Source organism: Pseudopipra pipra, chromosome 24 (assembly GCF_036250125.1).
Source record: "Pseudopipra pipra isolate bDixPip1 chromosome 24, bDixPip1.hap1, whole genome shotgun sequence".
Classification (NCBI taxonomy): domain Eukaryota; kingdom Metazoa; phylum Chordata; class Aves; order Passeriformes; family Pipridae; genus Pseudopipra; species Pseudopipra pipra.
In genome coordinates this window covers 2701301-2728837 of record NC_087572.1, presented here as the reverse complement: position 1 = coordinate 2728837, position 27537 = coordinate 2701301, and the positions used below count along the sequence as shown (strand labels likewise).

Below are 27537 nucleotides of genomic sequence, written 5' to 3'. Positions count from 1 at the left end.
TATGAGGAGAGCATAAGATTCGTCTTAAAGCATATAAGTGTTGATGTGACAAAGATGAATGAAGTTATTAATATTAAGTAGAATAAACAAATAACTACCCATTACTTCTCATAATATAAAATTCAGGAAAGCACTAGAATAGTCATGGAACTGTCCAAAACCAATGGAAGAATAATGTTCTTTCCCTTTGACAGCTCAGCTCATACCAAAGCACATTCAGGCCTGCCTGCCCAGTTGTTCCTGTTTGTTGCTTTCTCAGGAATGTCTGAAACACAGCCACCAAATAACCTTCCCACCTGGAAGTCCCTGTAGTTCTAATGCTGATCCTGAGTTTCTTCTTTGGCTGGTGAAGCAAACAAGGTTCTTAGAAATGGATCCTACTGATCTGGGCAGGGTGACTCAACCTGGGCCAGATTTGATGGGGGAGTTCATTTCCATAAGGCCTCTGACATCACAAAAAAATATCTCCTGCCTCTCACCTTGCTGGGAAGGGTTTATCCTGAGTGCTGGAATTGCAAGATCATCTCAAATAAATGGAAAAACAGCACTCTGTTCTGTGACCCCAAACTCTCAGACACCACCATGGGGAGCTGGATACCCAAACTCACCCTCCACTGGGGCACCAAGGCTTCATCTGCCTGTAAAAAGGGAAGTAAACCAGTCACAGCTGACCAAAACATAAGAGCTGCTGTAGCTCCTGGTCTAATTATACACTGACAAGATTTGCCTGGAGTTGCCATTCACTAAAGAGATGCCAAAGCCAATAATTTCACTCTCTTAGACAGCAGTGGCAAGGTTAACCCCAGGGAGATCCCTGGAGGGGGTTAAAATACTCATCATTCAGTTCAGGTGCTTTGTGAGCCTCTATCCTAAAAGAGCAGAGGATAATCCACCCCTGTGGATTTTGGAGGCACCTGCCTTCCCTTCCAGCCTTTGGCAAAGGCAATAATTGGCCTGGTTTAGAGGGAGTTTGGGAGCCCTTGGCACTGCAGTGACCACGCAGGGGCTCCCCATTGTCCCGGGGAGGGCAGGGCACGAGGCTAAATTTGACTCCAGGATGGGCACTCCAACATGGGGAACATTCTTTTGGGGAGAGTCATTCTTAGTGTCATCACCAGGGAGAAGGGAAGCCTCCTTTGTCCTCTCTCTTGCCTGAGGACAGGAGCTCTCAGCAGAGTCTTCACTGGGTGAGTTTGGTTTATCTGTAAATAAGCTGCTGTTTGTTGTGAGATTTTATAAGATCTTCAGAGCAGCATCAGTTATTTTTTTTTTCATGACAGCTTTGTCTGACTTGCACTTCAGAAATAGACTGTGCTTTGTCATTGTGTCTGCTTTAAAGTGTAATTGCTGTTTTTCTGTTCTGTGTTTCTGTTCTGTTTAGAAAATAATACATGCTTGAATTGAAAAGTGTAGGTTGTAGCAGATCAGAACTCTGTATCTTTGCACAAACACCAGATTATAAAGCACTGAAATTTGTCCAGGGTAAAATAAAAAAAAAAATATAGTAAAAATTAATCTGGATCAGTAATTATTTGTGAACATGGACACAAAGATCTGATGCCCAGGATGACAGGAGTCATTCTGCAGCTGAATCAGTCCTGAAGAGACCAGTATTTCATGCAATCACAAAGATATTTTCCCATAAAAGCCTGTTTTATTTTCTCTTTCTTACCCAACATTTCTTTGTTCCTTCCAAAGTTAACATCTACTAAGGAAATATTATCATGTTAATTCCTTATTTTCATTTTCATGTTGGGATATTTTGCATTTACCAGGACAATTGTGCTTTTCCATGGGCTCTTTATAAATTTATTTACATCAACAGAAAATTGTAAAAGTGAACAAAACAGCATGAAAAAATTGTCCTGGTGAAAGCTGAGGGGTCTGTATTTTTTCATAGAGCTCAGATTAGAAAGCAGTAAAGCTAAAATCCAGGAGGAAAATTTGCCAAGGGAAAATTTCAGTCATGGAACATGAGCTAGGGAAAGATTTACAAGTATGTTTGAGCAAATTTTATTCGGCAACAATTGCATTTGCAAAGCTGCTTTCACAAAGTAACCCGAGCTCTCAGAACTTGTAAATGTGCACAGTTTAAGGCTTGTGCTGTGTGGGTTTGAATTAAATGAGGGGAGAGGGAGATAAGGAGGGATAGACTTGTAAAATTTAGTTTAGTTTAATGCCCACCATTAGTCAGAGCCTGAAAGCAGCGAGCTGTGGATTCCCAGAGCAGGGGCTGCGGCAGAGCCAGGGATGGAGGGGAGCCAAGAGTGCCAGGGTTTGCTCCAATGTTTGCTCCCAGGTTTCACCTGTTGGAGCAGGATCTCCCTGGGAAGCTCCTCTGGTCACTCTTTGGGAAAATCCTGCTGCTTGCTGAGCAAGTCCTTTCAGGCTCACCTTCTGAAGGATGCTGTTTTCCCCGTGCTTTATCAACCTTTCTCTAAGGGCTAAGAAGTGATGACTGATCTCTCAGGATGCAACCAAAGGACTGGATAAAGCATTATCCTCCCAAAGTACTGGACTGTAACTGTTCCTGTCACCAACCTGGGAATAGGGAATTGCAGGTGGGAAGAGTGCAAAGGAGTGCTCTGTCTCAGCAGCTGGAACTGGCTGAGCATCCTGGGCTAGTGGAAGGTGTCCCTGCCCATGGCAGGGGGGTGGAATGAGATGGGCTTTAAGGTCCCTTCCAGCCCAAACCATTCCATGATTCCTGCACAGCAGCCTGTGTGCTTGGCTCAGCAGCATTGCCTTATCTAATCCCTGGCACATCCAGGCAGGGGCAGGTGTGATCACAGCCTGGGGGTCACAGGCTCTTTGCCATCACAGCTACCCCTGCAATATAGTTTCCAGCCTGAAAATCTGCTTATTTCCTAAACTTTTCTTCCACATCTCACTATCTGATGTTCCATATCTTATTTTATCCCTAATCTTCCATGTCCCTCTGGTCTCCCTCTCACAGTGCTCCTCATTTGCCTGCCTGCTATATTGGGGCTCTGATCTAATGGAACTCCCTGGGGGAATATCCACCAGATTTAGAGCACAGGATCAGTCCTGGGGAAACAAATCCATCCACAAGGTGCTGCCTACTGACTGTTCTGTTACAGGACTTCATTTCTTCATCTGATTCCCTTTTTCACAGAAGCACAAACCCCTCTCACAGTCTGAAAGTCAGCAAATGGTGTCATGTGAACCTTCACTCACAGCCCCTGAACATCAAAGCAAAGCAAGGACTTAATTATAACTCTGGGATATTTTGTTGAGGTGCCTTATTTGAAAAACCACTTTATGTTTTATCCTATTCCAGCTAAAAAGCTCATTTCTCACTTCCCAACATGGGAACCCGAACCTTCTTCCACCACAGAGAGGAGGAGCAGAAGGAGGAGAGGAAACACAGCTTGGAAATGACCTCCACAACCAGGAAGAAAAAGTTCAAAACCAGGTGAGCCCCAGAGCTGGGGACAGGTCGAGTCAACTGGGCCCAGACAGGACTTCCTACACATTCACAGGTTTGCTGAGTTTTGAGTTTATGAACTCATGGAATCTTGTCTGGGTTCTTTTCCATGTGTCTGCCTCTGGAAGTGAGGAAGAAGAGACTTTCAGCCTTTCAGAGCTGTCGATAGCAGCTGCCCTTGCCTTGACCTCTGAACCACCAAAGTAAGTCAGGAATCATGGTAACTCAAATATAACCACTCTAAGGGTCACAGTTTCCAATTTATTTTGTTTGGAAGCAAAATCAGCAGGTTGAATTGAAAGGTTCTTCCTTTAAAAACACCAGATCTCAACTAAAATGCAGGAAATGAAATGATAGTGCCTTAGTACCTGTGATAATGAGGAATATTGTCCTGCTCACAAGCAAAGGACTAAGAGAAACCAGATTTCAAAGGAATAAGTGAAAAATAACAGTCAGATTAATAAATTAATGGTAGCAGATGGGACTCTCCCTCTTTCCTAGAAAATCTTGGCATTGATCCTGCTGTCCATCTTTCTGTGATGGCTGAACAACCAACATCCCTTCTCCCTTCAATCCGTCTCCCAGCTTCGTGCCTGGCATTAAAACTGGTCAAACAGTGGGTCCCTGTCTTGTGCCATGGAAGTTTGATCTTTCATGGGAGTGCTGCTGGTTCCTGTGAAGGATAACTGCCCAACATTCATACCCACACTGCAAGCAGCCAGTGTTTCTGTCCTTAACACTTCTGGTTTAACCAAAAATATGTGCTATAAACAACAGCAAAAAAGGACCAAAACAAAACAAAAAACATTATCCTGACTTCTGATGGCTTTTTACCATCCTGTGTTCCAGGGATCACAAGATAAGCAGGGAAGCTGACATCCTAGAGCTGGAACAGAGGGGGCAAAAGAGGATTCGGTTTGGGAATGACCTGGAACACTTTGAGGAGGAGGTGATCCGGACCTGCAGGCTGCTGCGCGTGAGGGCCGACCGGAAAGCCCTGCGCAGGAAGGTCAGCTCAGACACCTCCACTGGGAACAGAAATGCCAACAGGGTTAAAATTACAGCCAATAGTAGCACCCTGGAGAGGATCCTGAACCTCAGCAGGTGTTAGGACAACCTCAGAGTCGCTCAAACCAAGGACAAGGCCTTGTGCTCCTGCCACTGAGGCATTGTCACACACCCCTTTTGTGAGAGAATTTGTGCAATAACAGAATCCCTTTCCATCGCCTTCATGTGGTGTCTCCTTGTCCCAGGCTGTGGAAAAGGCACGTGTGGAGAAGGAATACATTGAGCTGCGCTCAGGGAGACCCCCCATGTTCTGGATCCCCCTCAGAGCACACGCAGTGTGGGAGAGGATGGATGTGAAGTTGGCCTGTACCGTCCTGGGCTCCCCACCACCGCAGGTCACTTGGTAGGTCAGTCCCAGCAATGACCCCTGTGGGCACAGTCTGTGCATTCCAGGGAGCAGCCAGAGGAATAACATCCATGTCCTGCCAGAGAGAAGGAAGGGGGAGCTTCAGAGGTCACAGAAAACACTCTCAGTTCTCCAGCTCTGCTGTAAGGGCACTGAGTACTCCGTGGGCCTGGAAGCAGTGGACAGTCCAACAGGGCTCCTTCTGGGATTGTTATTCATGTAGATTTATTTCCCTGTTCCCTTGGTGTTGTCCTCTGTCATGCAGAAAAACTTGGGATTTAAGTCTCAGAAACCAGGATCTATCTTCAGCACTAAACCACCTTACACATACACACCTTCAAGGCCTGGCTGCCCTGGACACCACGAGAGTTTCAGCATTAAACTGCTGTTGCTTCTACACTTCGTAAAATACAACACAACTCTCACATTTACTCACTTGGCATATTTGCCAACCTCAGGGAAGGAGTGTTAAGTTCTGGGCCTGACTGCAGCACACACCATAGCAGAGAGATGGAAATAGATGAAAGATCACCTCAGAAAACAATTTGATCAGTTTGTCAAAGCCATGGACCCTTCCTCCCCTGGAAGGTTTAAGTAGGCAAACATTTGGATTACTAATGACTTCACAGGCAGGGAGCTCCCCATGTCCTGTGTCCTTCCAGAGGGGCCTCTTTGAATTATTCAAAGAGCAAAGAGAATATGATCCTCCCACAGATCCCCGAGGAACACAAAGCAGAGACATCTGCAAACTCCCTCCCACGACCTGCAGAGCAGGGAATGTTAAGTCAAGGCCACGCTGCCTCAGGCAGCCACCAGCATCCCTAGGGAAGGGGCAAGCAGGACTAGGGAGGGGATCTAGGTCAGCTGCAAGGCTGTTTTGAAGTGGGAGACCTGTAAAAGAGGGAATTGTATCTACTCCTCTTTTGTGCTGTGTTTGAGACAGGTAATTTCCTAATAGCACGTTGTTTGTGTCCAACTAGGTTTAAAAACGGAGTCCCCATCGATCCCCGCCTGGCCCCAGCAGGAAAATACAAGATAAAAAACAAATTTGGGATGCTGACCCTGCACATCAGCAGGTAATGTGTGTGCCCTTGGCTGAGCTGGTTTTTTTTCAGTTGAATAAGACCTGCTCTGCCACAACTCCCCATTTGTGTATGATAAACCATAAAAGGTAATTCTTCTGGAATCTGACCTCGCCTGACTTCAGGGCGCTGTCTTTGAGCTAAACCTGTGCCAATCTCAACAGCAGTTCATGAAACAGCAGTTCATTTAAAAATCCTAAAAAAAAATAAAATTTAGAGCCTTAATTTATTTCTCCTCCTCTTTTTAGGCATCACCAACATTTTCTCCTTCAGGGTAAGGCCACGCACGTGAAGCACTTCACAAACAGACACAGCAATGTGATTTAGGATGGATCAGTGTGATGAGAGAGACATCAGTTCAACTCTGAGAATTATACATGTGATAGACACATGCATATCCTCAGTGAAATCAAGTGTTCCACAGGTCTTTTGCTTGCTCAGTACTTGAAATGTTTTGCTTTCGGGTATCAAGAGAAAAAATTGGCCCCAAAGTATCAGAAATCCTTGTAATCAAAAGGAAAAGCAGCTTCTGGATGAAAAGCAAATATCTGCTTTTATTTTCTGGGATTAACGGGGAACCCCTTTGAATCTGTCCTGTGAAATATGAACAATAATTGAAAGCTAAAAAGGAGGGGGAATGTGTTTTGGTTTTTTTTTCAGATGCTCCATGGAAGATTCTGCTGAATACAGTGTGGAAGTGAAGAACCAGCACGGAGAGGCTTATTCCTTTGCCACGGTGCTGGTCAGGAGTAAGTACAAAATATGCTCCTTTGGCTTTAAACTTTCAAACTCTGTAGAATCTTCAAAATATTTTCATATATTATATTTTTCACTCTGGAAAAAAAGCACTGTTAATGGGAGAGGAGAATTCCTCTCACCTGTTAGTGAGGAGAAAGCACAACTGGCTAAAATAATCTTGGCTGCCACTAATATATATGCACATGGCTGATAGAACAGCTTCTCTTTCTCACTCACTTCTGGACTCAGCCAAAATCTTTCAGATTCCATATGGACACAGCTGTCCCTGGGTTAAAATTGAACTAAATTTAGGCATTTTTTTCTGCTGTGAAACAGTCACACAGTTAAATACATAACAGGCCTAGCAAGACTCTGCTGCATTTCTGAAGACAAGCAAGAAATTGGTTACCAAGACCTGTGGCTTTCAGAGGGACCTCTCAGTGCAGTAGTGCAGAGAATACCACATTTCTCTCTCATATCAGTAACTACCAAGAGCAAATACAAGATTTTCTTATTTGATCTGTGCTGTTCTTAAAATAACTGGCATAGGGAATAATTCAAATGGCAACAGATGAACAGGAAGGGTTTGTTTTGGATGTCTTTGGTCATGAAGAGATGGGTTTCTTCAACTGATTGAATTCCAAAGCCAGCTTGAACTATGTTTGCAGACAGAATGGGTTTTGTTTGGTTTAGACAATATATTTATTACAATATATTTATTTATTATTAGTGCTGCAAATATATTCTTGGCTCTGTCGTGGGTTATGTTAATATCAGACTTATTCTTCACATGCCATATTTTGATCACATCTGAATCCCATTTGGGATACGTATCCCTACAGAAGAATGTGACTCCAGAATTGTAACAGAAGTGCATCAGGATATCTTTCAGATCCTTTAATTGAACGGTGTCAAAATTCAACATACCTGGAAATGTGCAGCAGATATTTACCAGTTCTAAAGGGTTCTGTATAATAACCCAGAAAACCTTCATTTGCAGCTTTCCCAGATTTCTAAATACCCTTACCCCAGTGCAGAAATACAGAAAAAGTTGCCAGGTGTGCAATGCTTCTGCATTCCCAGTGTCCACACCTCAGGAACTGGCCTTTGCCACAGAGCAGCAGCAGCTGCCTGAGAGAAAAATTCCATGCCAATAACCACATCCTCCTCTCAGTTCCTGTCAGAATCTTTAGGACCAGGGTGTGATGGCAGGATAAGGGTCTAGCCCTGGATGAGATGGCTCTCCTCACCTCTAAGTGCCTGATTAACCTGTCTCTCATCAGGCTTTCCAAACCACTGTGGCTGTGGTGAGGGGCCCACTCTGCCCCTTCTCCCAGGATTTCTCATGCCATCCCAGTAACATGAGTCTTCCTCTTGCTATTTGCATTTAACAGTCTGAAAATAGAGACTCCAGCAAGGCCTTAATCCTGCCTGCACTGGAAACATTCCCCGGGCAGGCCGATGGCATCTGTGCCCCCGGCCCCGCTCTGTCTGCAACGGCCTCGATGCCAGGGGAGGGTCTCTGGGCTTTCACTCTCCCTGAAGACATCACTGAGGGTCTCTCAGGAACCTGGGATGAGGCTCTGCTTTAGTTCCCATGCTTTGTATTTCTTTCCTCCTCAGCTGTTAACACTCAGCCTCATGTTTTGCTTGTCAGCGAGCTCAGCTACTGCCAGACCTCAGTCCCTGGAAGAACAGGCGTTATTTTGTGGGCATTTCTGCCAACTTAAGGAAGTGTCTCAGTTTCATCATGTGTTAAGTGCATCAGTTCTTGGATTTCAGCTCCAAATAATGTCACTTTGTGATGTGGTGCCAACAGGCCAGAGCAGGTGGAGTGGGCCAGCACTCACCTGTGATGCCCCTAAAGAATTCACAATCTTGAAACAAGTGATGTGGGGACACACTTCCCTCAGCTCCAGGGATTACCTCAGTGTATCATCAGAAGAAACATCCTTGCTTTTGGTTAAATCTTGAAGTCCCAGTCACTGGTAGTTTTCAAGAATCCCACATCATCCTCTGGGAATGCTGTTTCAAGCCAGGGGTTTGCCTTCACTCAAATTTTTATTCTGTTTGCTTTTAACTTGCCTAGTGCAGCTTTGAAAGGCAGAAGCCAACCTTGAAAAACCCTCCTGAGCTCTGAATAACTGAGTGCACGTGAGCATCCAGAGCAGTATTGCTCACACTGGTACAGCCATGGGAACAATCCCCTCTGCAGACACATCCCCAGTTGTTTGTGAAGGGCATCAGCTGTCAAATGAATTACAGTTTTACCTCTTTGAAGGCTCACACTAAGGGCTGCTTCAAGGGAAAAATGGTTTGCTGAGCATCACTGGACATTTTTGAGGAGAAAAACACTGGCACGAGATTTGCTAAAAGTATTTCCTTCTTGTCTTACAGAATACTATGGAAAGGAGTCAGGATTTGATTCAGAAATATACAAAAGTGAGTAAATCATTGATGTTATTGTTATTTGTTTTTATAGCCTGAAGCAACTTGATTCTTTTTTTTCCTGAGCCAGAGCTTTTCCCATTAGCCTGACTGCACGTGCAAAGTGCAAGCTCAGGTACCACTCTAAATGTATGACAATAAAAACACTACAGGGAGGAAAGCTCTGGAGGCCTCTTTATCTTGCTGACTTTTACTCTTATTCCACAGGATCCCTTATGGCCAGGGAGGCAGATTTTGCTTTTCCAATGAAACCCTTATTTTCAAGAGAAAAGGAGCCTTTCACCCTCTCCTGTTACTTCTCTTCTGATTTACTTGACCACCAACGAGACATCACCTGGTTCAGAGATGGTTTGTAGACAACACATAAGTTTATATGTCTTTACCTCTAAGAATGTACCACTGGAATTTGTAGCTGTGACTGAATGTTCAAAGAAAAGGATCAAAATTCAGGATTCCTGAGCTGCTCTCAGCTCTCCTCAAGATACAGATGCCACTATTTAATTTCTCTGTTTTCCCCACTTGTAAAGGATGATACCACTAAAATGTTTTGGAGGTAAGGACATTCCTGCCCATGGGAATAATTTAAAAGCCTTAGTCCTATCCAGAGAAAGCATCAAGTGGAAAACTTTTGTTATACTCAGCTGGCAATCAGGGATTTCCCTCTTGGCCACACTGGTGATCTTTATCTGCTGTTAAGTTTTGGAAAGCAGGAACAATGCAGCAAAGTTGGATCAGTCCATGGCTATAACTTGGAGGCACAACAATAACATCAGGAATGTCTTACAGACTCTCATCTTGCTCTTTTGTGGGTTTTGCTGCCTTTTTTTTATGCCACTCCTAACCAGCCACTCCAGGTGAAGTTCCTGTCCCCCTTCTCATGCTCCACAGGTGAGTTGCTGCAGAATTCCCAACGTCAGGAGCTGAAGTACCAGGACCGGGAGGCTTCTCTGACGGTGCCGTGTGCCCACAAAGAGGACGAGGGATTCTACACCATCCGTGTCCCCTCCCTGGATGGGTACAAAGAACAGACCACTTATGTGTTTGTTAGAGGTACATGCAGAGAACAAAACCTCCTTCCATGATACCTTGGCAGGAAGGAATTCCCAACCTCACACACAAGGAAATAGCTCCCAGTTCTGCGCAGGGATGCAGTTATTGAAGTGACCAAATCTTATTTTCAGTAGTGATTTAGAAAACAAGGCTTGCATTACTGGGATGTAGGTCCTGAGACACTTAAAATTAAGCTACTGAACGAAAATTTTGGAACAGAAAGGAACAGACAGTAACCACCATCCCTTGGTGTTTCCACAGATGCTGCAGCAGAAACTCCTGGTGCTCCTGGATCCCCACTCAACATGAAATGTCATGATGTGAACAAAGACTGCTTGATTGTCTCCTGGGTAGCACCCAGTGATGATGGAGGAAGTCCAGTCCTGGGGTACCTTATTGAAAGGTCTGTAAGTTAATCACCTTTGAGCTAAAAAAGCTCATTATATTGTTGTGGGAATACCCTGAAGGAACTCCCTGGGCTGTGTTTTGTTCCAGGTGTGTTGCTGGGTCAGAGGATTGGGTTCCCTGCAATGCCCAGCCTGTGAAAACCTGCAGGTGCCCTGTCCTGGGCCTTGCTGAGGGACAGACGTACCAGTTCCGAGTAAAGGCTGTCAATAAAGTGGGCATCAGTCACCCCTCAAAAGCCAGTGATCCAGTTACAACATATGATCCCAACAGGGACAGGAGAGTGACAGGTTTGTACAAAATCAGGAAAAACTTCTCCTCAAGGACAGAGGGAGGCTGCAGCTATAACTGAAGGCAGTTTGTCCAAGTTCTCCCCATTCTCACAAACACCATTGGAACACTCTGTGCCTTCACTGAACCCACCTTGGGACTATTCTGGGCAGAAAAACAACAAAATACCATTGTATGTGACATGAAAGGTATATAATTAGGCATACAACAAATGCCACAGTCCTGGGTTCTGCCTCTCTTCCCAGCATCTCCTCTGAGTGGATAACATTGCCCTGTTTGACATTACAGTTATTCCGTACGATGAAGGCAGGACGATAGAAGTATCCAAGGATGACCTGGAAGGTAAGTTCCAATTTCCCCTGAGCCTTTTTCTAAGAGAGGAGTGATTGTTCTGCAACAAGGAGATCTGTGAAAACATGACTGGAGAAAGGATACTTTGGAAGATAACCATAATAAGCTGCACAAGGATCAGAACTATCCCAAAGAGCACAGCCTTTCATCAGAATCTTGGTTTGCCTCTGTGTCCCCAGAGGGTTTGTCTACTCCTGTATATTGATGAATCTTAATTTCTAGTGGGAAAACAGCAGCCACTGTAAAAGAACTTTATTTTCCTGCCACATTATCACTAAAGCCTTTCTGCCTTCCCATAGGACACATTAAAATTCCACTGCCACCCACCAATGTTCATGCAAGTGAGGTCAGAGAAGATTATGTGGCTTTGGCCTGGGATGAACCAGATCCAAGAGGCAGAGAGCCCCTGAATTATTATGTGGAAAAGGTAAGAAAATAACATCACAGAGAAGGGGAACTGCAGAGCAGAACCATTCCTTCCTCAGGTGGGTTGTGGCACTGGAGAACCACAGCCTCAAAAGTGGCTGGTTCAGCCTCCCTCCAGCTCCTCAGGGCACCTCATCCTGACTGACACCCACTCCAGGACTAACAGTTAACAGAGAATAAACTTTTACACTGCAGAACAGTGGCAGGATTTTAACAGGAAGGACCCTTCCTGCCCCAAAGTGTGGAAAAGCTGTGGAAAAACTGCACAGTCCTTCACTGTCCTGTTCCCCACTAATCATTTTGCTGGTTAATTAGTATCTACTCCCAGTCTCCTCTCATACACACTCATTTCTCACCCGCTGCACCACTTCTCCTGCAAAGGGGCCCTCTGTTGCCATGGGAGAAAAGTTTGGGTATATCAACAAGAAATCTGTAATTTATGGGTTTGGTTTATGGTTTTGTTTGTTTGGTTGGTTTTTTTCCCACTACTTTCCTACAATGATCAGCTTTGTTATCTGTGGGGGGGGGGTGTGCCTGAGTTACAACACAAGTTGTAAATTATCACCTTTTTCGTTACAGTCCATTGTGGGCAGCAACTCCTGGCAAATGGTTAATCTGGACATGCCAGTTAATTCCCCAAGATTTGCACTCTTTGATCTCGTGAAAGGCAAATGTTACCGTTTCCGTGTGCGATCCGTTAACAAGTATGGAATCAGTGAGCCATCCCTGCCCAGCCAGCCTGTGACTGCAGGAGCAAAACTGGGTAATTATTTCATTACTCTGCTCTGAAAATAACATGGGAGTTCCCCTGCCTGCCCCTTCTTTTAAACTTCACAGTCTGTGATTACACAGCAGTTGCTTTGATATAAGGAAATCTCTCAAAGCCTTAAATCCTTGTTTAATTACTTTGCAGTTGGTCAGTGCAGTGTAAATCTAACCAAGCAGCAGGGGGGGGAATTACATTTAATAAAATAGAAACAGTTGAAGTCTGTGTTTAATCCAAGTATGCTTCCAGCAGGGTGTGAGGGAGGTGACACAGACCAGTGTGGAAGCATGACCCCCTGTTTTGGGGGGTTCAGGCAGGAGGCAGAGGAAGAGGAGACGTGGCAAACCCAGACATAAAACCAGAGTCTGTAGACTGGGACAGTGTCCATGGCATTTTGCTCTAATTTCATACAGTCACAAACTGGTTTGGGTTGGAAGGGACCTTAAAGCTCATCTCATTCCACCCCCTGCCATGGGCAGGGACACCTTCCACTAGCCCAGGTTGCTCCAACCCCTGTCCAACCTGGCTTTGGACACTTCCAGGGATGGGGCAGCCACAGCTTCTCTGGGTAACAATTTGAAAATGGTGCTCTGGAAAAGGTGAATAAATCAAACAGGCCAACTCAATGTTTTGGTGGTTTTTTTAAATTATAGATTTTAAACTTCCCTATTTTTCTCTGTATTTTTTTCTCTCTTTTTAGCTCCTCTGCCTCCACCATCTCAGGTTTTAGCTTTCAGAGACACCAAGACATCTGTTGTTCTGCAGTGGGATAAGCCAAAGGATGGTCAGGAGCCCCTTGGGTATTACATCTACTGCAGGGAGACTGGGACAGAGGAGTGGCAAACTGTCAATAACAAGCCTGTGACATGCAATGAGTGAGTTCAGCTCTTCTCCTCCACTGAGAGATGACAGGGCCCAACCTGGATTCTTCTGTTTCTGGCTGGAGTCATATTTCAGATAAAAAAAGACCTTCCTTCACTCCCCCCACACAGGCTCACCCACACACAAACCCCACGTCCTCCCTGAGAAATCAGAATTGCTCAAAGCCTCACTTTTACACCCAAAGCCAGGCTGACAGCAAAGTCTGTGTGTTCTTCTCAGCCTGGGGCTGTGCAGGTACACACACCTTGGGGCACCAGTAGAACCACATTCCATTTTTTTGCTTGTTTTCCAGTAGAGTAAGTTGGCATCACTCACATGTAGGATGTAGAGTCCCTCTCTCACTGTGGGGGTCACATAAAGTCCATTAAAAAGTCCTGTTTTTCCCCCTGACAATTCCAGCCAGCAGAGTGATTCCTGTCCACCTGTTCCATACCCACTGTCTGATTTATTGGGTGACACTTTAATATGTAATGGCAAATAATGATTTTTGTAAGAACAAAGCCTTATTAATAATGTGTTGCTGTCTGTTCTAAGCACTGTTTACTTTTACTTTGCACAGTCAAACACAAACATATTAATTTACTCTCCCAGATTTACTGTTCCTGGGCTGCAGCCTGGAAAAGAATATGTCTTTTGTGTGAAATCTGTCAGTGAGGCAGGACTGAGTGAGAGCTCCCCAGAGACAGATCCCATCGTTGTCAGGCCAGCGATCGGTGAGTGGTGACACACCCTGCACAAACACACCAAAATTAAACCCCTCAACCCCCCAGCCATCATACATAGCTATTACTGCATGTAATGATGATAATGTTTGAGAAGTAAAGCAACAGAGAATTGATTTTTCTTGTGCCCTGCAGCTTCTGCCATCAACTGCACTTGCCACGGGTGGGCAGAGTTAGTTAAGTAGCATTTTGACTTAGCACTGTGTTACATTCCCAGTATTAACTTGGCTCTGCTACAGGTGACCATTTTAAGAGCTCAGTTATGCTGTGTCTTGAAATCAGCACTGGGAATTTCTCAGGGCAATTACAAAGTCCTACTGACCACATCAGCCAGGATCTGCCCCTCCATGTTCCTCATTTTATTGATCCCCTGCTTTCACCTCCTCTGTCACACAATCCATAAAGCAACACGGGAGAAACATCCTGAGACACAGCCCTGCCTTTTGCTGTGACTTCCAAATGAGAACCTGGTCATCTTCAAACCCTTTTACACTGCCAAAGTGGTATTTAGGGAGCCTTCACATAACCAGAATCACATGAGCACACTGAGATTTCCTCACCACAGTTCCTCCTGACACTTGGACTACGCTTCTTTTCCCAGCCCTGCACTGAACAATTCCCTGTTTTCTCTTTGCTCAGCTTGCCCATCGGCCCCACACGGCTTTGTCCTCCTGCACTGTGGGAAGACCAACATGACCATCGGCTGGAAAGCCCCGAAGCGCAAAGGAGGAACAAAGATCCTGGGTTATTTCCTAGACCAGCACGACAGCTCCGAGCTGGACTGGCAAGGAGTGAACATCCAGCCAATTCCTCGGCGAGTCTGCACGGTATTGCTCTCAGCTGTGCCCCTGTGCTGCTCCCAGCACAGCTGTACCAAGGGCTGAGCTGCCCCTAGTTCCAGCCTAGGAGTCTCCTCTGCCCCTCCCCAGCAGGGCTGTACTGACCATGTTTGCCCTCCTGCACCCAAAGGTCAGCGGCCTGCAGGAAGGTCACCTGTACGAATTCCGTGCCTGTGCCATGAACATGGCTGGAGTTGGGGAAGTGTCTGAGCCCAGTGACCTGTTCAGGTGTGAGGAGTGGACGATGCCAGAGCCAGGTACCTCTCATGTACATCACTGTCATCACGAATGGCAGAGTATTCTGAGCTGGAAGGGACCCACAAGGATCATCGAGTCCAACTCTTAAGTGAATGGCCCCTACAAATCATCTACAAAAATGTCACTAGGTGTATTAGTTATGGCCCTTACAAATCATCTACAAAAATGTCACTAGGTGTATTAGTTATGGCCCTTACAAATCATCTACAAAAATGTCACTAGGTGTATTAGTTATGGCCCCTACAAATCATCTACAAAAATGTCACTAGGTGTATTAGTCATCTCCTCACTCGCCCATGAATCCAAGGGGCTTCTGAACACTACACATCTGTGTAAATGTTCCTGCCAGCACAGGAAAGCACAAAAACATTTCCAGGGATGTCCCAGTTCACAGTATTATTTCTGCACTACACAGATACAGCACCCAGGTATTTTTAACAATATTGCTTCCAGAGAATGAACAATCTGGATCTAAAATCCTAATTCCTTTGTCTATTACACCACAGCAAATAACATTAAAGCAGCTGGTTTATGCTTTTTTTTTTTCCTAGAGCCCTAATTACCACAGAAAGCATCTCCTAGTCACTTGTTACCTTAAAACCCTTTCTGCCCCCAACCCCAAAGTGCACCCAGCTGCAGTTTTGAATGTTGGACAGCTTTCCTTTGTCTGCACAGGCCCCCCTTACGATGTGAGGTGCAGTGAAGTGAGAGACTCATCCCTGCAGCTCCACTGGGAAGCACCACTGTACACGGGAGCAGGTCCAGTTACAGGGTATTATGTGGACATGTGTGAAGAAGGCTCAGAGGAATGGAAACAGATAAATAAACAACCCGTAGCCACAACCCACATGAAGGTCTGTACACACTCTGAGTATCCAAGTGGTGCTTCTCAGTTGGTCTCACATTAATTCCTGCCAATGTTTCCTGCAGGTTTCAGGCCTGGACACAGGGAAATGCTATATTTTCCGAGTAAGAGCACTGAACAAGGCTGGCATTGGACCCCCTTCGCTCCCCTCAGATCCTGTGGTGGCCAAAACCAAACCTGGTATGAAACTAAAAGTGATGAGATCGTGTGAGTCTGTGGGTAGAATGATGATTCCAGTGAAAAACTGCCTTATGATGCACCAGCTACTTGTTTCAGAGCAAGAAAGACCCCCAGTCAAAATAAAGACTAGCAAATCAAACTGCCCAAATTGATCTACTCAAATGTACACTTTGTGGTTTGGGGTTTTTTGTTTGTTTTTTTTTGTTTGTTTGGGTTTTTTTCAGTTAGATGTGCAGAAGCTCAGCCCTGATCTGCTTTGGTAAGGAATGTTTTTCACTCATACAGGCACAAATGAAATTGAACTTGGGGTCGACGAAGAGGGTTTCATTTATATGGCTTTTGAAGCTCCTGAAAAGAATGAATCCTCTGAATTTATCTGGTCAAAGGACTACAAAGGACCACCAGATCCTGACAGAGTTGAGACTGAAGAGAAAGGCAACAGGTGAGTATGTAAAGCACACTGAGAAAACTAATTGTGGACTGTTGAATAAAGAACACATTAAACACTAAGAAAAACATGAAGCCAAATGTTTCCCTCTCCCTTCCCTGATTCCCAGCTCTGGTGTCCAGGAAATGCACCATTCAGTGCAACCTGCAGGTCACCAAAGGCACCAGTTGTCACACTGCCAGTGTTTCTGCCTTGCTCCTCGGTGTCATTTATAAATGCCAATTAATTCTCTATTTCATGTTCTGGGTGTATCAAATGTATTGCATTCTGTTAGAGGAGGCATGTTTTTTGAGGAAAACATAATTTTTATTGTTGTTCTTTTTACTTCTAGATCTAAGCTTATACTGAAAGAGCCCTCAGAAAAGGATCTGGGTGTCTATTCAGTGGAGGTCACGGATGTAGATGACGATATCTCTGCCAGCTGCACTCTAACAAAAGAAGGTAAACCCTAATAATTACCAACAACAAAAACCTAGTGTGCCCTAATTTTCTAATATTAGATGTCTAGAGGAAAGTTTCATGTAGAGGAATAGTAAGTGATTGATGTCACTTAATGACAGTGGCATCATTAGAAAGATGCTTCCCATTCCTTGAAGTCTCAAGGGCAGTTTCTTTTACAGTGCCCTAAGGAAAGATTCCATGCTTCCAACTCGACTGGAAAGTCATTTTTCCATCACAGTTCAGGTTTCACACACAGCTACACTATCACAGTGATTTAAAACTTCTTTAACACGCTCCTTGAATTGATACAACCAACATTTTATTCAGACACAACTAAGAATTATCTTCACAACCTTCTCTAGTCCTTCCCATTATCAAGTATTTTCTTTCTTCTTGGCACAGTTCATTAACAAATTAAATTACATGGATACAATTAATTTGTTTTGGCCTAGTTGTATGTATCCAAATGACTTTTTATTCTTTGCATTTCAGACCTGGACAAGCTACTGAAACGTAGCCATGAAATCAGGAACCCACGTAAGTCGAAGCAGTAAAACACCACAACCACATGTACAGACAGGGAAAGGGGAACCCTGGCTGAGCCAAATCCTGTGGTTTGCCTGTGATTCCCCTCCATGGTTCTCTTTGTTTGCCAGTGATCAAGCTGATATCTGGCTGGAACATTGATGTTCTGGAGAAAGGAGAAGTGAGGCTGTGGCTGGAGGTGGAGAAGCTGTCCCCGAACGCTGAGCTGCACCTCATCTTCAATGACAAGGAGCTCAAAAGTACTCCAGTAGGTTTTATTTTTGGATTTCATTCTGACTTCTGCTGTACAGGGAGATAGAGCAAATGGGTACACTCCCAGTTTTCTAAATTCCCATCTGATATTTTGTGCCTAAACAGAAAGGCAACTGCCTGATTCTCGAGCTGTGCAGTCCCAGCTGCGAGGCTGCAGCTCTGACACAGTCACAGACAGGACAATATTCCTCAGCAATATTCCTCTGACAACTTGCCACTTCCCTTTGCTAAAGGACTTTTCTGACAGTAAACCTCAGCCACATGTAATTTGTGGGATGCTCCAAATGCACCCGTGCAGGATGCAGAGCTCTGTCCTGGGGGACCACACTCGACCCATTTCAGTGGATGCTAAAGAAATTCCATCTCTTGGAATGGGATGGGATATTTTTCTTCTGCCTTCCCAAGCCAAGCTGAGGCTTTCCACCCCATCCATTTGAACTAAATACAGACAAATCTCATGAATCCTAGAAGCAGATGGAAGTGATTTATTTGCCAGTGTGGGGCACTGGAAATAGCCCTGCCTGGTGTGTCACGGCGTGCCCCGACCTCCTGAGACAGCCAGAAAAACGCTCAGCCCTCCTCCTTGTCTTCCCATATCAAGTTAATATTATAACATTTGAAAAGTATTTGGAATGACAGGACCAGAGGGGAGAACAGTTGAGAATGAAGCACAGTATAAATCAGCAGCCTGTCAGTTCAGTGCAGAGTGGCAATGCCAAGATAAGAAACAGAGCCCAGGGAACAAAGGACCAGCCCAGAGCAGTTCAGAGCAGTCAGTGCCGTGTTGGGGGGTTTAAAACAACACCCAACAAGTTTATCTAAGGCTTTGTCTCTTCTAAGAACTGTGGCTTCCCCACTGGAGGGCTGACATGTTTACAGACAATTAGAAGTGTTTGTCAGGCTCTTTGTAAGGACAATATTTGCTCGGAGCAAACAAGGCAGTGAGGCAGAATGATGATATTGATGTTGGAGCATCTGGCAGTTTCGGGTGTATGTGGAGGAGGTTCAGCAGCACCTGCAGGAGGGTGGAAATGTTACTCATCACGGCCACATATGCAATTACCTGTCACAGATTTTAATTAGTACAACACTTCTGTGATACTAAAAATCAGAGAGCTGAAAGGTGCATAATATCCAGCAAGGAGGAATGTGTTGTGTTTGTTAGGTGGTTTTAACAAAAAGTTTCTCCCTGAGGAAGGCTCTGCTGGAAGCAATTCTACCATTCCTACACATATAAATAATAGCTGAATCTCACAGGATGGAATAGCAGAGGGCAGTGGCTTCATTATCCTGTAAGAAGAGGGAAGTTTATAAAGATACAAATACAAAATGACTGGAAAGGTATTGTAGAAGATGCTGTGCCAGGAGCTGACCTTGGAGCAGTGGAAACAATACTGTGGAAAAACTCTTCAATTTATTGTATTTTCTTCGTTCCACAGACACATAAGATAAACTTTGTCAAGGAGAAAGGTCTCGTGGAACTGATTATCCAGGATTTCTGTGCAGATGACAAAGGGATGTACACAGCCCAGCTGCAGGATGGGAAAGCCAAGAACCAGTTCACCCTAGTTCTTATGGATGAATGTAAGTGGAAATTCGGGATCAAATATAGACTGCCATGCCCAGTGGAAACTTTGTGAGGCACTTGAGGCCCCCAAGTATTTCCAGCAGTTACAATGGCACACTGGGAATGGGGAGAGCAAATACTTATTTTAGCACACATTTAAAGTCCAGGAATCATTTAGGAAATTACCTGAATTTCTCTTTAACAAAAATTGAAGCTTTTGGTCTTATAAATAGAGTCCTTGATGATAAAAACAGTGGAATGCTTAGTTATTTCTTTCAGATGTTTTACATATTACCTTGCTATGGCAAACTGTGCCTTGGCAGCAAACTGTGTGATGTGTTATTTAGTACATGTTTATCTCAGGACAGGAGCAGGTTGAAAATTCAGTGTATTCAACAGCTGGGTGATTGCATTGCACTGAATGCAATAAAGAAACCAGTGTCATCTGCACTCCAGGACAAGGCCAGGCAGCAAAGCAACATGAAACACGCAGGGTCCTTGGAGATGCAGCACAGAGAGCCTTTTAAAATGAATTAAAAATAGAAAGTAACAAGATTGCCATTCAAATCCTTCCCCATCGAGTTCCTATCTCTAGTTTCAGTTCTTGCATTTTGCTTTCGAGTGACCTTCTAAAGCTTCCAAAGTTTTTGAATGGAAAATGTCTCTAAAATGGCAAGTCTGGTTGACTCCTGGAGAGAAACAGGCAGCTCCCCAGAGTGATTCAGCACATGCTGCATTCAGGATACAGAATAAATTCGAGGAGTTGTGCTCTGAAAGTGCCCATTTATCTTTGCTGACAATGAATGAGGCAGAGAAGCTGTGGTTGTCCAAGACTAGGAAAATTCTGTGCTCTCTGCCTTCTGTGGTTTATTGCTTTTTAAAGTTATTATTTCAGGGGGGGTTTAAGCTTTTTGTAAGGTCAAGACACCTCCTTCATTTTCTAAAACACCTTTTGGGAGCAGAAATTTCTAAACACAGGGGGGGTTTGTTGATTTTGTCCATTGCTATTTCGTAGGTTTTGCTAAAGTTGCAGAAGAGGCTGATGCAAAACGGAGGGAATGGAAGAAAAAGCAGGGTAAGATAAACCAGAGGTTCATCACTTGCCAGAATTGTGTTAAAAGGATGGCAAAACCCAAGCAAAGTTATTTCATTGAGTGCTCTAAATATTTTTCTTTATCATCTTTTTAAACACATTATTTAAGCTGATTACTACTCTAGGATAACACTCCTTATTTTCAGATACTTTGCCCTGCCCTTAAAAATCAAAATAATTTATTTAAATAACTTTAGCCAAACTACCCAGAATTCTTAGTATGGATCTGCTGGATCAGTGCTGTAACATTTTTGAATTCTGAAAACTGTCCAGTCTATATGTAATAATGAATACCATGAAAAAAATGTAATTAAGATCCACTTACTTTCCCTGGAGAAAACAGGATTCTCTAGATAAGTTTATAAAGATCAGTGTGTTCCACTTTCATTTTATCCCCCAATTTATATTCATAAATAAGGAAGTTCCTAAAACAAATTCAGAGGAAAAACTACTAAATTGGAAAGATTATTCCCTTCCCGTGAGGGGTAAAAATATTCGCTTAATAACGACTGTGATAACACATTAGACCACAGGTCCAGTTTCCCGGCTTGAGTTGCTTCTTACAGGATGAAAGTGCATCTCCCAATTTCCCCTCCCTATTCCAGAGCGTTCCCTCAGCGGCACTGCGGGAATTCAGCACTAGGGGGAAGCATTTCTGCGGGTAACACCAGAGAGCTGAGGAAACGCATCGCCCAAGACGTTTATTTTCTTTTCTAGGTCCACATTTTATAGAGAATTTGAGATGGAAGGTGACAGAGAGCTGCGAGGTGCTCCTTACCTGCAAGGTACACACAGCCCGGGGTGCAACTGCCCCGGCTGAATTCCTTCAGCATTCAATTTTAGGGGTGGATTTTAAGAGGATATGAAGTGTTCATCCAAATGCTTTGTTGCCAGCCAATGAAAGTAAGGAGATGTTATATTTTGGGCAGGAATTTTAATGAAGAAGGGGGGTTTCTAAGATTCTGGAGCAATTCTCTAATTGTAAGTGATGCTTCCTGTTAGAAGGCCATCCAGGAATTGAGAATTAAAATGCATTTGGGATCCTGACCTCTAAATGTTGACTTCAAACAGGCAACAAACCTGAGGAAGGACACCAAGTTCCAGTGGTTCTTCAACCAGAAAGCTCGAGCAGGTGGTGTGTTTGACCCCCAGACTGGGATAGGAACTCTACGTATTCCAAAGGTGAAAACCATAAAACAACTCAGAGGCTTTGGTGATCACATGAAAATGCAAAAAAATATGGGTTGATCTTATTAATATTCCTCGTGGTTTGGGGAGAGGAGAAAACTTCTAATGTTGTAGTTTAATGACTATGAATTTTAGTGGAAGGTGTCCCTGCCTGTGGCAGGGGTTTGGAACTAAAGGATCTTTAAGGTCCCTTCCAACCCAAATCAGTCTCTGACTTTATGATTCTAATAAGAAATAAGATGTTTTTAACAGTGAGTGGCTGTTAAAAGTTTAACACATCCTGAGAGGCTAAAAAGAACCTGAGGGCTTTTCTGATCAGCACTGGCTGCTTATTCTGGAGATGAACTTTAGTGCCATTGAAAAAAGAGTTACTGAGCTCGTTACAGAATGACCTGAATGCAATTTTATGGTTTAACCTATGGAGAAGGCCAGAGAAGCTGCCATAACCCCCCTTGTAATCTGAACTGCCTCAGAGAAGGTGCAGCTGAACAAAGGGAGGTTGGTGGTGCAGGGGGAGCTTCAGTGCAGTCTCTGTGTGGCTCCTTCCAATCTTGTTTGGGTTTGATTTTATATTTTAATTTCAAACAGCCAAATCATCGCTAGAAAACAACAAGAAGAAAATATCAGCTTCTCCCCCTCTTCCCAACCCTGTTTCAATGATATGGGAAATTCCTTTTGGGAGGGGTGTTGTTTGGTTTTGGGGTTTGTTTCTTTTTAAAGATATTACCCATATGTTTGGTAGGTGACCAAAGCAGATGAAGGTCAGTACAAAGCAGTTGTTTCAGACGAGCGAGGAGAGGACTCCACCCAACTGGATCTCACAAAAGGAGGTAAGAGAACCTTGTATCACACAATAATACACACTGACAGCCCTGCCTAGGATTAATTTTTGGATTTAAAACCAAATTTCATCACTTTCTACGACATTGTTAATTACCACAGTACTTTTTATAGAGATTAAAACCTGCATTAAAAATTCACTGGTCGAATTTAAAGGGTTTCCTGATCTACATCATAATGTCATTTACATCTGCAGTCATTTCTCAAGTTTGGACTGCACTATAAATTCTGTCAAGCACCATAGTTAAAAGCTCAGGAATTTTTCAGTCACTTCAACTCAGCATCAATCAGAAGATTCTGCTTCCCGAGATTAAATCCTACCCCGACATCTGGAATCCATCATTTAAACCTGACACATAAATCTCTTTTCTGGGAGGCAGTTGGTTGCACATGTTGAATGTTAAGGAAGATAGGAGCATCTAAATTTGGTAAGAAATGCCCAGCATCTAAAAATACATGAATCAGTGGCAAAAACTCCATTCCCAGTGAGCTCTGCAACAGAAGACGACAACAAATAACCAGTGGATATAAAACATCCTAAACACAGTGAAAGAAAGTTGGTAGATCAGATGTGATTTGATAAATACTCTATTTATAGACATTTCAATCTTTGTCTTCCAGCCTTTGAAGAGCTTCTCAAGGAGCTGTGCAGGATCAGTGGTATGTCATCAGTGATAACAGAAGGGGAGAAAGGGGGATGTCCCAGTCAGAGCAAACTGCTCTGGAGCTGCCCCTGGGTTTGGATCCAGTAAAACACCACCCATTCTCCTTCAGTGTGAGGAGGATGGTCAGTAAATAAATCCAGGGACTTAAAACCCCCTGCACTTACAAATTAACTCTGTGCTGGCACCTGCTCCTTGTCCCAGCACTGCTCTGGGAATTTGGCCAAGCTGTGCTACTTCTCTGACATGTGTAGCCCAGACCCGTGTTCTCCACAAGAGACAGTTTTTCTCCAGCTCCTGAAAGCTCCAGGGTCTCCAAGAGGCAGAATTCCACCCTGCTCTCAGCTGGCCACCTTCTCCACAGCGAAATGTTAACGTGTTCCTTGGGATTTTGTTGGTGTGACGTTTAAAATTGTGTGTTCTTGAAAGTCCTCCTCAATTTCAGCTCTTTCTGCCACACCTCTGAAAATCCAGCCCACTGAGGAAGGCATCAAAATCTACACTGATGTGAAGTATTTCACAGACTACATGAAAACAACCTGGTATCACAAGTGAGTCCCAAAAAAATGTTTGCAAAGCTCTTCTGGAACTCTGTTTCTTGTAACTGTTTATCCAAAATGAAACAGCTGGGCCCATTTAAGGCAACTGCAGATTTGTCTGAGTAAGGGCTGAAAACCACAATTCACTCTCATCCTGCAACATGTCTTGGAATTCCAGAATGAGCAGTCTTGTGATTTTTATCTTAGCACTGCAGAAATATTTATAAGTGATTTTCTTTACCAGAATAATAATGATGCCCTTACAACACTGCTCAGTTACAGCCTCCTTGGTTACAGACAGGGTTTTTTCCAAACACTTTATTTCTACTACTCTTTTCCTAAACCACTCTATTCCCCCACTCTGAATAACAAATATTCCCAAACACTATAAAATTCTTCCCAAACACTGGCTAATTTAGCCTCATAATGTCTTTATAAATAGAGAAATGGTGTTTTATTAGACACCACCTTCACACATATATAAGGATGCCAATTTTTAATAATGTTTAAGAGCTAAATGCTTACAAATATTCAACACGTAAATGCTATTTAATCTCCTAAATAAGGTCTTTTTTAAGTCTGTAAAGCTCTGGCAAACTGCCTAAAATCCCATGGCCCATGGGATTTCCACAAGTGACTAAGTACAAAACTCTCCCTGAAGTGAATTCTGACTCCCACACTTCCAACCAGCACAGGTCTAAAAAAAGTTAATGCTCTAATTTATCCAGCTCTTCTAAATACTAATGAGGTGATGTGTTTGCTTAGGGATAAACAACTAGAAAGCCGTGACAGGATGAAAGCTGGGAGCACCATGGATCGGGTCTGGCTCCACATCCTGAACCCCACGGATGCTGATAAGGGAAAATACACCCTGGAGTTATTTGATGGGAACAAGTCCCACAAACTGTCAACAGACCTGTCTGGGCAAGGTGAGCTGAGCCAAACCATCCCAGGAATGAGAAATACCTGAGCTGCTTTCCAAGAGTCCTCCAAAGCCAGGGCAGGGATTCCTCTCTCCTTTGTCTGAGCTGGAGCTCCAAACTGTTGGAGGTTTTTTCCCCCCTCTGAACTTCTCTTTGGAAAGGTCCCACTTCTTTCAACAGTATTAGAAATAGAGCCATATTTCCCTAAGGCAGGCATAGACACCATCTAGATGATAATTACATTTATCTGTGTGATCCCAACACTGAGGCATTATGTTAAATTTACTGAGTCAAAAAAAACCAAACAGCAACTTTCCCTAACACCTTTCATTCTTGCAGCCTTTGAAGATGCCCTGGCTGAGCACAGAAGGCTAAAGTAAGTTCCTGCCTAAATGTTTTCACAGCTAAATCTATTTTGAGTGTCATACTCTAAACTGAGAATATAATGGCTAATAAATAAAACCACAATCATTTTCTCTCACTTGCAGGGAAGCAGCAATAGCAGAAAAGCGTAAGTAAATTAATTTCTTTCCTTCAGTTAAACAAAGCCAAATGGTTTGCTGATAAGAAAAACTAAAAGGTTGTATTTGTTGATTCCCAGGTCGTGCCAGAGTTGTTCAAGGTCTGCCAGATGTTGCCACCATCATGGAGGATAAGGTAATATTGAGTAACTTCGTTAATTGGCCCTTGCACAGACACAGAAGAATCACTGATGGGGAGGAAAACTGCTGTTTTTCCCCTCCTGTACATTCCCAGCAGCTTTTCTGAGCTCCTGCATTTGCCAGGGGTGGAAAGTGGGAACCCCCCCAGCTCATTTTCACAGCCAGATCCCTTCTGTTGTCTCCCCATTTCATAGGATTAGACTTTTAAGGCCTTTAAGTGCTGGACCTGATTTTCCCATCATACCAACTCCCTGTTTGCATTTCTGAGTCACATTCCCCTTTACACAGGCAGAACAAAACCCCTGTGCAATAACTGCAAATTCATCATGTGCCTGTTTAAGTGTGACTTTACAGCATAAGAAGCTATAAAAAGGCAGTAGCACAAATACAAGTCAGGCCCAGTGGATTCAGGCAGGTTAATCCTGATTATACCAGAAGATACCAGAAAAAGGAGTGGCAGTCTGGGAATGTCACCTGTGGAAAATGAGAGGATTGATTTTTATTTTTCTTTTTGTTATTTAAAAGCCATGTGGATGTGGCTTTTGGGGGTGTGGTTCACTGGTGGCCTTGGCAGTGCTGGGTTAAGGGTTGGACTCGATGGTCTTATTTCCAACCTAAATGATTGGGATTCTATGAACTGAATTTCCTTGCATGTTTATAGCTTCATAATCTGTCTCTGCTCTCTTGTTTTACAACAGACCCTGTGTTTAACTTGCTGTGTTTCTGGAGATCCTTACCCAGAAATCACTTGGTTCAAAAACGAGAAGGTTATTGTGTTCAAAGACCGGTACAAGATGGATGTGAAGGGTTCAGTGGTGACAATCACCATAGAGAAAGTCTGCAATGAAGACACAGGAAAATACAGCATTTATGTCAAGAATAAATATGGGTCTGAAACAGGGCAGGTCACTATCAGTGTCTATAAACACGGAGAGATCCCGATAGGAACAGAGCAGGAAGTCCCAGCTGGGATCAGGATGAAAAAGCCTAAATGAATTAGTTAATTATGTCCCCTTGAATTTAGCAGGAATTTAACTCCTTTCAGTGTCTCTGCCCTAAAATTCAGGCTCGTGTCTCTATGTTTATTTTAGAAATATTTCAGTGTTTTTATTTTGGTAGTTGAACTCTGTGTGGGAAATACCAGAGGATTCACACGTGAGAACCAGGCTTTGGGTGGAGGGTTTTTGTATTAAATCACTGTGTGTTATGGATTTTCTTGTAGCTGACAATTGCTAATGTGTGTGTCATTAAACTTCAACCCTTGGTGACATCTCAGCACTGCTGTTGAGTATATCCATGATGAAATCAGTCAGTGTGTGTGTGGGAAGTCAGGACACACTCCACACATAAAAACAGCCTTATTCCCTAGCACTACTTCATCCTTGCTACTCAGGGATTCTATCCTGTAAATGTAACTATAAAACTGGCTCTTTGTGTGTGAATTTTCTTTAAAACTTACTAAAAGGGAGGTTGAGAATTTCTAAGAAGAAGTTCAGTGTTGGTTTTCTATTTAAATAGAAGAATTACTGACAGGTATGAACTCAGAGAGGTCACCCACCCCTGGGATACAGGCTCTGTTTGAATTAAGCAATATAACTGCAAGACACATAATCTATTGAATGCCTTCCAAAATCAACAGTCACACCTGCACAGACAGCAAGGAATATCATTTGAGGGCTGTAATGAGTGAGAATTCCTGGTGCAGCTGGTGAGAAGAAAAAATAACACATTGTGTTTACTTCTTGCATTCACTCTCCAAGCAATGTTCCATGTTTTATTTTACCTTTTGTCCTCTATGTATGCAGTGCTTGTTGAAAAACAGCAATAATAAACTGAATTTAATTCAGATTTAGATGCACATTACTGACATCTACTGGATAGAGTCATAACTGATGTCCCACTCTAACATGATTTTCCCTGATCTCAAGCAATTGGAGACCCACAATTTTGGAAGAAATAGCTGTGGATTTTATTAATTCACTATTCACCATTTAAGGTTCAAGAGAATATTGTGATAATTAGGAAGTTCCTGCAGTGCAACAGTAATTACCTCAGCCTATCATAAATTATGGCATTTTATCTGAAGAATTCTATTCAAAACACAGTAAAATGTATAAAAGAGAGAAGCTGTGAACTAAAAAAAATACAAATGAAGCTATGCACCACTTTACAACAATCATGGCTAATTAGAAGTGGGGTCAGTGACCCCCA

The 27537-nt window shown here is 43.5% G+C and overlaps 1 protein-coding gene across 1 annotated transcript; it reads left to right on the top strand.

Annotated features, from left to right (window-relative positions):
• Positions 1-1084: 1084 nt before the first annotated feature.
• Positions 1085-26601, top strand: MYOM3 (myomesin 3). The gene is made up of 37 exons (XM_064635066.1): positions 1085-1187; positions 3302-3436; positions 3577-3651; positions 4298-4457; positions 4702-4859; positions 5843-5938; positions 6605-6693; positions 9080-9124; positions 9338-9478; positions 10019-10180; positions 10442-10583; positions 10676-10875; positions 11165-11218; positions 11527-11654; positions 12233-12416; positions 13120-13294; positions 13893-14014; positions 14663-14850; positions 14993-15119; positions 15796-15974; positions 16051-16165; positions 16451-16607; positions 16945-17054; positions 17547-17591; positions 17711-17847; positions 19292-19436; positions 20435-20494; positions 21230-21297; positions 21584-21694; positions 22443-22530; positions 23162-23200; positions 23648-23753; positions 24507-24670; positions 25004-25040; positions 25153-25175; positions 25266-25321; positions 26025-26601. Exons 2-37 carry the CDS (start codon positions 3330-3332, stop codon positions 26319-26321), a joined length of 4290 nt encoding a protein of 1429 aa, XP_064491136.1. The 5' UTR covers positions 1085-1187; positions 3302-3329; the 3' UTR covers positions 26322-26601.
• Positions 26602-27537: the final 936 nt, after the last annotated feature.